The sequence below is a fragment of the Mus caroli genome, unplaced genomic scaffold (assembly GCF_978045245.1).
Source record: "Mus caroli unplaced genomic scaffold, Mus_caroli_1 scaffold_13, whole genome shotgun sequence".
NCBI classification, from domain to species: Eukaryota; Metazoa; Chordata; class Mammalia; order Rodentia; family Muridae; genus Mus; species Mus caroli.
Window position 1 is genome coordinate 18,520,811 of NW_028227268.1, and position 12,868 is coordinate 18,533,678.

General features: G+C 42.4%; 1 protein-coding gene across 1 annotated transcript in view; it reads left to right on the forward strand.

The window, feature by feature from the left end:
* Positions 1 to 12,868, forward strand: part of LOC110304566 (uncharacterized) — an 87,134-nt gene that overhangs the window by 31,350 nt on the left and 42,916 nt on the right. The window contains exons 6-7 of the mRNA XM_085829511.1: positions 3,613 to 3,684; positions 5,737 to 5,811. Of these exons, the coding sequence (XP_085685637.1) occupies positions 3,613 to 3,684; positions 5,737 to 5,811 (147 nt within the window). The remainder of the gene's footprint in view (positions 1 to 3,612; positions 3,685 to 5,736; positions 5,812 to 12,868) is intronic.

A 12,868-nucleotide genomic window follows, 5' to 3' on the forward strand; every position in this document is an offset into this window, starting at 1 on the left:
AAGTGCCTTTGAACTCCATGAACTGAACTGCCATCAACTGAACTGCAATGAATTCAACTCCACTGTACTGCCTCTCAACTGACTTCCATCTCACTGAACAGTCTCTCTTTCTCTCTGCTTCTCTTAGCAACTTTCCCATGTTGCTCTCATGAGAGTTGGGCATATCCTATCCTGTCAAATTTTTATCTGATTCATCACTTTGTCTGTCCCTCAATTAGATGTTGTTGTTTGGGATTAAAGGTATGTAGTAAGGGTGTGTTTGTGACCAGCCAGATCACACAGACCTAGAAGGTCTTTGGATGTGTTCAGAGCAGTCATGTTACTGGATTAAAATGCCTCTACAGACTTTGAGTGATTATTGTTTTGAAAAAAAAAAAACCAACAAACAAACCTCACTGAGTCTACTTGATGCTACCTGTGCTTACATGGCATGAATGTAGGACCATCTTCTAGAACATGGATAACTTCTCAGGGATTACATATCTGAGGACAACTCATAATATTTATTTTAGGAAAAAATGTATGTATTTTAGGAAGCTTCTATAGTGGTAACTTTCCATGTGGTATTTCAATGATCTTTAGTGTTAGATACTCTCATTCCTCCTCCTCTACCCTGCCTTACCATCCTGAAGGTCACTTAATTCTTCGTATTGCCTTCTTTCTTCCTGCAAATCACCTGCATTCTATCTCTGTTCCTTTGAAGTCCCTCCATCTTCATGGCCCTTTACTAACTTCCTACCTTCTATGGGTACTCCTACTTAGACACACATGGACTGAACCACTGACACTGTAAACTGGCCCCTGTCTCAGTTAGGGTTTCTGTAGCTTTGAAAAGACACTGTGACAATGTCCTTATGTCAACACTTTTGTTGATGTCACCATGTTGTCATGGCTTTGAGTCTTTCAAGTCTCAATGACAATGAGCTAATTAGGTATTAGTCCTGGCACAAGAATAAAAGAAAACTATGCTTCTTGTAGAGATATTTTCAGATAAGCACATGAAGTTTAAACCACTATTTTTAAGCCAATGTTCATGTCTGCAATCCCAGCACATGATATTTAAATCAGGAGGATTAGCGTTCACAGGCCATTCTGAGCTGCATAGTAAGTTCTAGTTTGATGCTATAAAGTGATTTACCTGATACTTGGCCTCAAAAAACAAACAAAACAAGAAGTTATGTTTAACTCATTATTTGATACAATTGATATACACTAGAAATAAATTTAAAGGTTTTATATATTAAGTCCTCTATAAATTAATGTTAAATTACAGCTGTCTTAAATTCCATCTAATAAGTTAAACATAAGCTTTGGTGTCAGAACTGACTTCAAATTCCCACTTTATTTTTTATGAACGTAGAAGCACACATGTCCTATAGCCTCTGTGTGTCTAATTTCTCATGGGTCAATGGGCCAATAATAACTTAACCATTTAAGTTATTGTCGCATTTTTTAATTCAATGCTTTTAATTATTTCTTTCAGTGAGAATCTCATATAGTGTAATTTGATGATATTCACCCCCTTCTCCTCCAACTCCTTCCAGACCCACCCCCAACTTCATGTCTTCTTTTTTAGTCATTTGAATGAATACATGGTCCCCAGTTGGTGGTTCCATTTGGAAAGGTTCAGGAGGTGTGGGCCTCGTTAGAAAATGAGTCTCTGATGATGAGCTTTGAGGGTTTAAAGATTAGCATATTTCTAGTTTGCTCTCTCTGCTTTGTGTGGTTAAAGATGTGAGCCCTGAGCTTCCTACTCATGCCTGTGCTCTATTGCCATAAGCTCTTAATTCTATGGAACTCTAACTCCAAATAAACTTTTTTTTTAATGTGTTGCCTTAGGTATAGTGTTTTGTCACAGCAAGAGAAATACATCCATTATGTCCATGTATTTCTCTATGTGTGGAATCACTGGAGCACGGTCATCTTATTAGGGGTCTGTCTCACTCTGAAAAACTGACTTACTCCACTCCAAAAACATTCAGCTGTTCATAACTCCTCAGCCAGGGTTGTGTCTTAAGGTTCTACTGCTGTGAAGAGACACCATGACCACAACAGCTCTTATAAAGGACAACATTTAATTGGGACTGTAGAAGGAACTGAGAGTTCTATGGCTTGATGGGCAGGTAGCAGGAAGAGGGAGTGACACTGGGCTTGCTTTGAGCTTCTGTAACCTCAAAGCCTACCCCTAGTGACACAAGGCCACATCTCCAACAAGGCCACACTTCCTAATAGTGCCACTCCCTATGGGCTTATGGGGACCATTTTCATTCAAACCACCACAGGATGGGACTCATGAACCCCTTTCTCCTCCAGCACAATCAATGTTAGTCAAAATAATTATTAACATATTCTATAGACATGGACCAATCATGATTAGCTTTAACCTGAAGGCAGATTTTCTATTACTCTATTTAATTTCAATTAAATTTATTTTTGTTTGTTTCCAAGGCCGGGCAAGAACACAAGCCCTGTGTCTACAGTGTGGGGAGAGTATTTATTGATTTCATCGATGTATAAACAATGTTGCTTATTTATACAGCAAACACTTGTTTAATACCATAGAAATTTTAGGCACAGAGATAACAGTAGCAATAAGTCATGTTCCTTGCCCTCAGAAGTTTTAGACCAGGAGACTGATAAATGATCACAGACACCCTCACACAGAGAGTAGAAATGGATCCAGTTCCCTCACACAGAGAGTGTTTGATGGAGCCTGGACATGGACCCAGTTCCCTCACACAGAGAGTGTTTGATGGAGCCTGAATATGGACCCAGTTCCCCTTCTGACATCCTCTTTTCTTTCGCTCCACAGCCAAGGAAATGGTCCTGCAACACACACACCCTCCCACATGTTTTTTTTTTTCCTTTGACTGAGTGAATTGAGCAAAAATTCTTTTATATTTTTTAAAATGGACAAGCATCTTGAATAATGGGAGGCATTAAAATGTTTTCTACAGTGAAAGGGCTTACTACCAATGTACATGTTTGTGGGATTAAAAAAAATAGGTTTATTTATTTTTTGTGTCTGAGTATTTTGCCTGTGTGTATTTCCATGCACACATTGCTCTCAGAAGACCGAAGACAGCATTGGATCCCCGGAACTGGAATTATGGATGGTTGTGAACTACTCTGTCGATGCTGAGACCTGAACAAGAGCAGCCAGCAGTGCTAACCACCGAGCCATATCTCCAGCCCCGTGTCTGTAGGATTTTTGACCTAAAAGTTCTCTGACATTTTTTTTTCTTTTCAATCCACTATTTTCTGTTTTTCTCCCCCTGATAGTTTCTGTTTCATTTTGTTCTTTAGTGTCTGCTCATTTGTTTTGTGTTTATGTGTGGGTACATGAGTGCCAGGACATGTGATTGCCATGACATGTATGTAGCGGTCAGAGCACAGCTTGGGGAGCTCAGTGTTTTCCTTCCATCATGCAGGTCCTGGAGCCTGGACCTAACTTGTCAGATTTGGTGGGAAGCACCTTTACCTGCTGCTGAACAACCTTGGTGGCCCACAAAGTGATTTTTTTTAAAGTTCCATATCAAAGAAATTAAACTTTATAAGTAGACTCATGCATATTGAAAATGCTGGTAATTCCAATTAAATTGTATTTTTCAGAATTCTCAGCCGTAATCCTCTTGCAGTTGTTGAAGATCCCTACTTTTTTAAGTTGCCAGCATTAAAATATCTGTAAGTATTATGATAAGCTTGTGAATCATGAGATGACTTCTATCCTTACTGGCTTTCACCCGAGAACATTGTTTCTCATTTCTTACTAGTTCTTTGATAACACCATACACTGTTCTGATCATGTTTATCCCTTCCCCAACTCTTCCCAAATCAGTACTCCTTCCCTACTCACCCAACTTTGTGCCCTTAGACTTTTGCTTGTGTGGCTTTCCAGTGGAATATGGTCAACTTACCTGGGGGCCACACTCTCTCTCTCTGGGCTTTCCTGGTTTTACTTGCTGTCAGTTCCCAATAGCCCTTAGCTATAGGCATCACCTCATGCTCCACTTCCCTCTTCGTGTTGGAATTTTGTCTGCCTTGTCTTTGTATAAGTCTCTCACATACATGCTATCACAAGTGCCATGAATTCATATGTGCAGCTGCTCTGACGTGTTTGGAAAACAGTTTGCTTGTAGTCATTATGGGGAATGACTATACCTCTGGCTATTATAATCTTTCTGCCCTTTCTCCTAAAATGACCATTGGATCCTGGAAGAGAGATGCGATATAAAATGTCCCATTTAAGGGCTGAGTGTTTTGCAGTCTCTTATTCTCTGCACCTTGACCTCTGTGAGTCTCTGTGTTAATTACCATATATTCCAAAAAGAATCTTCCCTAGTGAGGTCCGAGGGATATGTTAATGTATGGGTTTAAAGATAAGTCACTAGAATTTAAGTTAATACTATATTCTTTGGCAGAGTAACAACAGTAGGTTCTCCCCTAGAGCCTATGACCTATCTAGTCAGATTCGTGCCCCAATAATGTGCTATCTATGGATTTCAGCTTATGAAGCAGACCTTAGATTCCATCGGAAAATGGTTGGTTGACATGTGTGCCAGATTTTTTGTTTGTTTGTTTGTTTTGTTTTTTTATCAGTGACCATGTGTTGCCAGGGCAGTTGTTTTAGCTTGCAAGATTCATGGTTGAGTAAGACTGCTGACTACTTTTCTCCACTGGGAGTGTGCACAGTACCTTCCAGCACTATTATAGCCAGTAAATGTGAGGCTTCCAGTTGAATAATAGCTTAATTTCTTTATATTCTGTGGCTTAAGTATGTGGTACCTTTTGCAGTAAGGTATTGCCATCAAGTTATGGGAGATAATCAAGAGCATTGGTGATAGTGTATAATAATGCAAATCTAAGGGACTTCAATGGCCAACAACTTCAAGCAAATAACCCGTCCTCAATACTGGCCTTTTTAATTTGTTAGCCTGTGGTGTCTCATAAGCAAATTGTTTCCCTGTTGTAGGGTTACTCCACTTAATCTCTCCCTCTCTCTCTCTCTGTGTGTGTGTGTGTGTGTGTGTGTGTGTGTGTATGTGTGTGTACACATGTACTTTAAGAAGCTTCTATAGTAGTAGGTTTCCATACAATGTTTTCAAAAGATCTCTAGTGTTATTCTGTCTTCTACCCTGCACATAAAAGAGTATTTTGTCTTAAGGATAAAAAATGTTGTCAGGTGGTGGAGGAAAATGCCCTTAATCCCAGCACTTGGGACGCAGAGGCAGGTGAATCTTTGTGAGTTCCAGGACAACCTGGTCTACGGAGTGAGTTGCAGGACAGCCAAAACTACACAGAAAAATCCTGTCACAAACAAACAAGTCACAGTTTTAGTTTTAACTCTATGATTTTAAAATGCTAGTGAGGGGCTGGAGAGGTAGCTCACTGGGTAAGAGTATGTGCTACTTACCCAGATTGACTGCTCATAACTGTCTTTGTCTCCAGCTCTAGAAGAATCTGATGATTATTTTTAAAAAGAAAAGAAAATGCAAAGTAGGTAGTTATGGAGTAAAGGCAATAGGAGAATGATAAATAAGAAGATTAACTGTGTTCAGTGCCAGCCCATTGAGTGGATGGCATAAGTAGTAACCTTAGGTATAGTTAACTCTGTAGAAGTAAGTTCTTCTAGGACAGGCTTCCTTACTCCTGAGCCAGGTAGTTTTATAGGAAAGCTGAAGGTTGAGTCAGCGTGTGATGAAATGGTTCCTCATGAAGTCTGGCTTTCTCCTTCAGGGACCTGGGGATCACACAGGTGCAGCTGACAACGGTTGCGAGCGTCCTCATAAAGACTCTGGAGCTGGAACACCTGTAAGGTTTATCTTCTTAGAGTGATTTCATCTACTTCTTTAAACGTTTGCTTTATGCTAGATTTTTTGCTTATTATTTTCTGAAGTCAAGATTATTGATGTATAATTTTCATGCAATTCGGTTTGAGTTTACATAGTTATCTAACCACTACTACACAGCTTAGACAACCTTGCAAACTCTTTCACCCCAAAAGGCTTGCCATGGGCAGTGAAATGGCTCAGTGCATAGCACCATGAAAGCCCAGTGACCTGAGCTTCATTTCTAGAAACAACATTGAAGTGGAAGAAGAGAGCCAACTCAATAAGCATGTCCTTTTACCTCCATACTAGTGCTCAAACACATACATACACATACACAATGACAATGAAAGGTCAAAGCCCCCTCATGCACTTTGCCCTCAGCCACTCCTCTCAGCCCTTAATCCATTACTAGTCTTATTTCTGAGCCTATATTTTCCCTTTTCCAGAACATCTCATAAATGACATCCCATAATTTGTGGCCTTTTGGATCTGTCTTCTTTCACTCACCGTGATCTTTAGCATCTCTCAACCAGCAGTGTATGGCAATTGCACCATTCACCTGATCTTTATAGTTCAGTTTTTAAAAAGCACTCACCTGGAATGGAGGTGTAATTCAGCTGGAAACGTGTTTGCCTAGCATGCATGATGCCTTGGGTTTGATGTAAGCCAAACACCGGGTGGGGTGTGTGTATGTGAATGCCTGTCCTCCCCAGATCTCACAGAGTGGAAGCAGGAGGATAAACTAGTAATGTATCTTGGCTACACAGCTAGTTCTTGGATAGCCTAGGATAAAGATGAGATCCTGTCCCAACAACAAGAAAAAGTTGCCTTTCTACTAGCTGGTACCTAATAGTTGCCGCTGTCTCTGCAGTCTCCGACCCGCAGAGACAAGAACGACACAGACACCAAGGCGGGTTCACAGCAGCAGCTTCTTTACTTGCAGCTTTTTCCCCTACAGCTCTCTTCCCCAGCAGCTTCTTCTTCCCCTGCCCTTCTTGCAGCTTTCTCTCTTACAGCTCTCTCCACTCTCAGGGCAAGGGGAACAACAACAACCCTCCTATACTCATCTGACTGACCTCATCTCGCTCCACCCCACCTCATCCAATCAGAAATCACACACGCTCCAGGCACAAGCTCAGGTCCGTCACTGATAGGCTGACAGGTCCGGATCACGAGGAACAGTCCAGCCTGGCAGGCAGCCCATACATGCTGCCTCACTGTGCATACTTGGGCAAGGCAATAAACATGTGGGGTTCACGGAGCCTGGCAATGGGCCAGGGCGCCATCTAGGCCCATGCAGCCGCACCCGCTTTTCATATCTCCCCCTTTTTGTTTTATTAGTAGCTCTGGGATCAGCATCTGTCTTAGGTTGCCCCCATGCGTGCCTCACTTTTGCCATCCTGTCTTAGGTTGGTATGCGCACATGAGGGTCTTACCCATCATTGACTACTAATCCAGCATGTTGAGCCAACATTGGGGAGATGTTCCTGCTTCCAAGGCTACCATAGATTGCACTAAAGCTCGTTTATCAGCCCTGTGCTGGCTTCACATATGTGCCATCCACCAAAGCATTCCTCCACACACAACAGTCAGCAGGAACGCCCAAAAGGCCATCCCTCCCCAATTTTTTAAGAGTCCCACAGTTCCCTGGATGATCTCCAGCCATTGCTTTGCAGTTGCAATCTCCACATGGGTGTTGTTCACGGCAACAATCGATGCTCGAAATTCCTTCATCTTTGTGTAGCAGCATGGCACCAATCGCATGCGACAGATTTGCAGCTCTGGAAAAATTCTGATACTGAACAGAGGTTACACACATTCCTGACATGAGTAATGCAGGAAGCAAATACTAACTGCTCCAAAATATTCATCTGTTCCTGCAACCATTCCACTCTTTGGTTAACTATAAGGATACCAGCTTTCAAATTTGTATTCCAGTGTAGCTGAAGCCCAGATTTCACACAGTTATTAATCTGCTCATAAACCTGTATAGCATAACCTGTTTGATTGTTGGCAAAATTCCCTTGCCCCATTAACATGTCTACATTCCAGGCTGCATTGGGGAGTCCAGTGGCAGCATTAGCCTCAGCCTACTCAACAGCATGCTCAATATAAGCAGCCTTCCAGGTTAAATAACCTCCTCCTGAAAGAACGGCCTTGCAGAGGTTCTGCCAATCAAAAGGCATCATATAGTACCGCTGTAGGGACTCAACCTAAGTTACGGTAAAGGCAGCCTAGACCCCATAAGTCGAAACTGACTCCTTCAATCTTTGTACAACCTTCCATTCTAGGGGTTCATGATACCATTGCCCCTGTTGGTCCTGAAATACTGGGAAGAGCCCCCTCAATGGAGGGCACATTTTTCCAGACTTTTGCATGAAGACTACACTTTCCCCTTTTGTCTCCCTCATCTTTATAAGGGGGAGGAGAAGGCAACGAAGGGGCTGATGGTTTGGGCAGCCTACCTTGCCTCAAACTCCAGCGGGACATCTGACTACAGACGACACTGTTGCTATCAGTCCTGTTGCTGTCACTAGTAGACCCTTCAGAGCTAGATTCCTTCTTCTCTTTCTTATCTTTGGTTTGTTGTCTAAGCTGTTTAGGTTTTCGGCGGCTAGCCTGAGAAGCAATCTTCTTAGCCTCCTCAAGAGCCACTGCCCCTTCCTCTATTTCAGCATTGTATTTTCCACTGGCATCCCTCAAGCACGCCCTGACCAAGTTCCAGATGTCTAACATTTTTACTTTCATTTTAGTCACAGTTGAACCCATGTTGCTGAAATCCCCTTCATATCTATTCATGAGAACCTTAGTGCTCCATCCCCCTTTTTCCAGGAAACCTTCCCTTCGTCTCTATATCTGAGATCCTTAGTGCTTCGTCCCTTTTTTTCCCGGGAACCTTACCTGATTTTCTTCTTCATGAAGAGAGACAATCACTTAAAATGATTATTAATAAAGACAACTAGAAGCACCTGCTGCAGGGGCACACTGTATGTTGTAACAAAGGACCAGATCCTCTCTCTCTTGTGTGTATGCACCCATGTGAGCACAGGGACCACAACACAGGGACCATCATTCACTGTACTGATTTTAAGAGAAGCTCTAACTAAAAAGTCTTCATAAAATACCTAAGAAGTGGAATACACTGCAGTGAAGTGGAATACTTAATACTTATGTAAATGCAGAGCACAAAGCTCAGAAGATAAGACAGAAAGGGATCAGTACAGAGACTTTTGGGGGGATCTGGGTTCTCAAAAATGAAACTTTCATTACATCATCTTTACATTTTCTTTGAGAACAGGAAGAATTTTATACATCTTTACAGACTTCTCACCAACTAAATAGTCAATAAATATTTGCCTATGTGGTGAAACCCTGTATCAAACAGAACTAAATACAACAAAAAACTTAAGAGAAAATGAATTAACAGGGAACATTTAAGGTGACATATGCTATGTATGGAACATCCCATATTAGCCCTAATAACTACAATAAATGTTGGCATGTGCCTCTGACAGAGTAATTTTTGTAAGTTAAAATTCCAAATAATCGGCAGTGGTATGTTCTCAGTATTGTTTAGATAAAAACACAGAATTTAGAGGTAGCCACAGACTCTTAGAGTCTAACTAAAGAGGTTCTAAACTGGCCACTTACCTAAATTTTCTTACCGCTGCTTACTAAACTTTCCTTACTTACCGTTGCCGACCAACGCAATGAGTTCCAACGCAATGAGTTCCCCGTACAGGCCACCACTTGCCGCAGTTTCCAACCCGCAGAGACAAGAATGACATGGACACCAAGGCGGGTTCACGCAGCAGCCTCTTTACTTGTGGCTTTTCCCCCTATAACTCTCTCCACTTAGGCAAGGGCAACAACAATAACCCTCCTATACTTGTGCTGACTGACCTCATCTCACTCCACTCCACCTCATCCAATCAGAAATCACACACGCTCCAGGCACAAGCTCAAGTCGGTCACCCATAGGCTGACAGGTCCGGATCAAAAGGAACAGTCCAGCCTGGCAGGCAGCCCACGCGTGCAGCTTCACTGTGCATGCTTGGCAAGGCAGTAAACATGTGGGGTTCAAGGGGCTTGGCAATGGGCCAGGGCGCCATCTAGGCCCATGCGGCCACACCTGCTTCCCGCAAATAGTGTCTGTAAACTTGTAGTCAATGTTGCATTCACTTAATAACTGATATTGTGTAGCGTCTATTATACTCCAGTGTGTTTTAGTGCTATGTGTTTAAGCCTGTGTCCACATCTGAATCCCATGTGTTTTTGTTCTTATTGAACTTTGGTTTTAGTTTGTCTTTGAGACACGGGGTCTTTTTTATATAGCCCAGGTTGCCCTTGAACTTGTGCTATCCTCATGCCTTTGCCTCCTGAATTCTGTCTTTACACACTTTTGCCACTATACCAAATTTCTTACAAGGATCTGTTTTTTTCTCTATTTATTTTGTGTGCATGTATTTGTGTGCATAAATGTGTGTGGTGAGCATATTTCATGGCACACATGTGAAGGTCTAAGGACAAGTCCCAAAAGTCTCCTTCCCCCATATGAGTTCTGAGTGTGGCACATGCCCATGCACACTAAGCAACCTTGCTGAGTTTTTTTTAAGTGTGTTTTCTGTACTCTGCATACAAGTCTCTTGTCTCCGATATGTATTTAGTAAGTCTCCTCTCTCTGGTTATGGTTGTGTTTTCACTAATGAAGTATCTTCTGAAGAGCACATGGTTTTACACTTTCTGTATGACACACTCTAGCTGTTTTTCTTCTACAGCTTGTGCTTTTTTGTGTGACTTACACAAGAAATCTTTGTCTGAGTTACCCAGTTTTGGAAGTGCAGCCCAAGTGGATAAGAACAGCATTGGGGTGAAAGTCTGGAGGATATCAGCCTAAAAACCATGTAGAGGGGGACCAAGTAATCATGGTTTGCATGCACTGGCCAGTGTTGTAGTCTGACCCTCACTGCATAGGACCAGGCAGTGGTTAGCTGCCTAGCATGGTCTCTTCTGTCACCCTTTCCTCTTGAGTAAGGTAGCACAAGTCCCCCCATGGTTCTTTCCCTGGTTGTAGGAAGAAAAACACTTAGGTGGCAGGACAGTTTTGCAAATGATGCTTCTGAAGATTCTGTGGAAGCTGTTCAAGATGCCAATAACAGACAAGCTCAAGGTCAGGTGATCCACAGCTCAAGGTCAGGTGATGCACAGTGCTCAGTGCTTGCGTTCTCCAGCCTGACAGGAGCCATGTGGTGCTACTTTAACACTCCTAGATTCCTGTAGATTTATTTATTTATGCCTTCAAAAGAACTATGGCTATGACTCAGCTTCAGGTGAAGTGTACCAAAAGAGAAAGCCATGTTTTCTGAGGAAGATGAGGACCTGGAGCAGAAGTGTCAGCACTGTAGCAGCCTCCATGTGGTAAGACACAGGAATTCATCCCTGGTGATGTCAAAGCAGCACAGTTAACACTAAGAGGAGCACACACTACAGGCAGGAAAAGAAAGTAGCAAGAGCAGTAAAAAGATCAGCCAAGGTAGAATATGAGTGTATTCCAAAGGACTCGGAGTTCTTACCGTCTCCAGAGATCCGGACATGCTCAGTGAGTCAGTCTCCAAGGAACTTGACACCCCCAACCAGCAGGAAGCAGTCTAAACATAACATTGCTCCTTTCCTTTCTATCCTTTTTATCTATCTAGTGTTAGGGGATTGAAAGGGTGAAAAAATGATAGAGAAGAAAAAAGAACCCACAAAGCAGCAAAAGCCAGCTCTAAGTAGTACCCAGTCATGGGGCTAGGCAGAATGGGAAATTTGGTTTCAAGTGCTATTTTTTTTTTTCAAGACACCAGCAAAATTTATTGTGGCTGCTTCTGCTGGGATATCCCCAACTCTGCTTCCAGAGGCAACTTTCTCCTTTTTTCTTTCTTTTCTTCCTATAATTTTGTTTTTTAAAAAAAAAGATTGGAAGGAACATTTAAAAAGATTTGAAGAATGGCTGAACAACTTGAAAAATTGAGGGTGGAAATGGAAGCGCTTGGGAAGCAAGGAGTGCCAGAAAAGGGAGAACAAAGGGCACAGTTCTGGTGCCTGAGCCAGACAGCAGGAGCTTCCGGAAGGAGGAAAGAGGGAAAGACATTGTGCCAGAGGGCAGAGAAAAGTTGAAAAGGCTGAGGACAATCTGATCCAATAGCCTATTTCAGGAGAAAGGGTTACTCTCAAACCACTGTGCTGCCAGAATGTGACTGGTGGCCCCAGGGTTACAAGCTTATCCCCAACAGTTTTCCGAATAGTCCGAGAGCATATGCCTGCTAAGAGTGGGGACAAAGTTAAGGTGAGTAGGATGATATCCTATGGAAATGATAGATCTAAAGCATTTTAAAGATGCTATGCTTTCATATGAAATGCACTTGCCATATCTCAAACAAATTCTAAACTGAATTACTCAAAATAGAATTATTTCCCAAGACTGGAAGGGATTGGTGACAGTTGTACTAGAGACCCATCCACATGGTGGATCTCTAGTACAACTAGGTGGTGGAGGGAAGAAGCCACGGATATTGAACAGTGAAAGAGAGTTAGGGGAATAAATATAGTAAAATACCAGTTGCTGAATGAAGAGCGGTACTCTCATATATAAGAACAGATACAATTTGATGATGGTACTTGTTTTAGTCAGGGTTTCTATTCCTGCACAAACATCATGACCAAGAAGCAAGTTGGGGAGGAAAGGGTTTATTCGGCTTACACTTCCATGCTGCTGTTCATCACCAAAGGAAGTCAGGACTGGAACTCAGACAGGTCAGGGAGCAGGAGCTGATGCAGAGGCCATGGAGGGATGTTCTTTACTGGCTTGCCTCCTCTGGCTTGCTCAGCCTACTCTCTTATAGAACCCAAGACTACCAGCCCAGGGATGATCCCACCCACAAAGGGCCTTTCCCCCTTGATCACTAATTGAGAAAATGCCTTACAGTTGGATCTCATGGAGGCATTTCCTCAACTGAAGCTCCTTTCTCTGTGATAACTCCAGCTGTGTCAAGTTG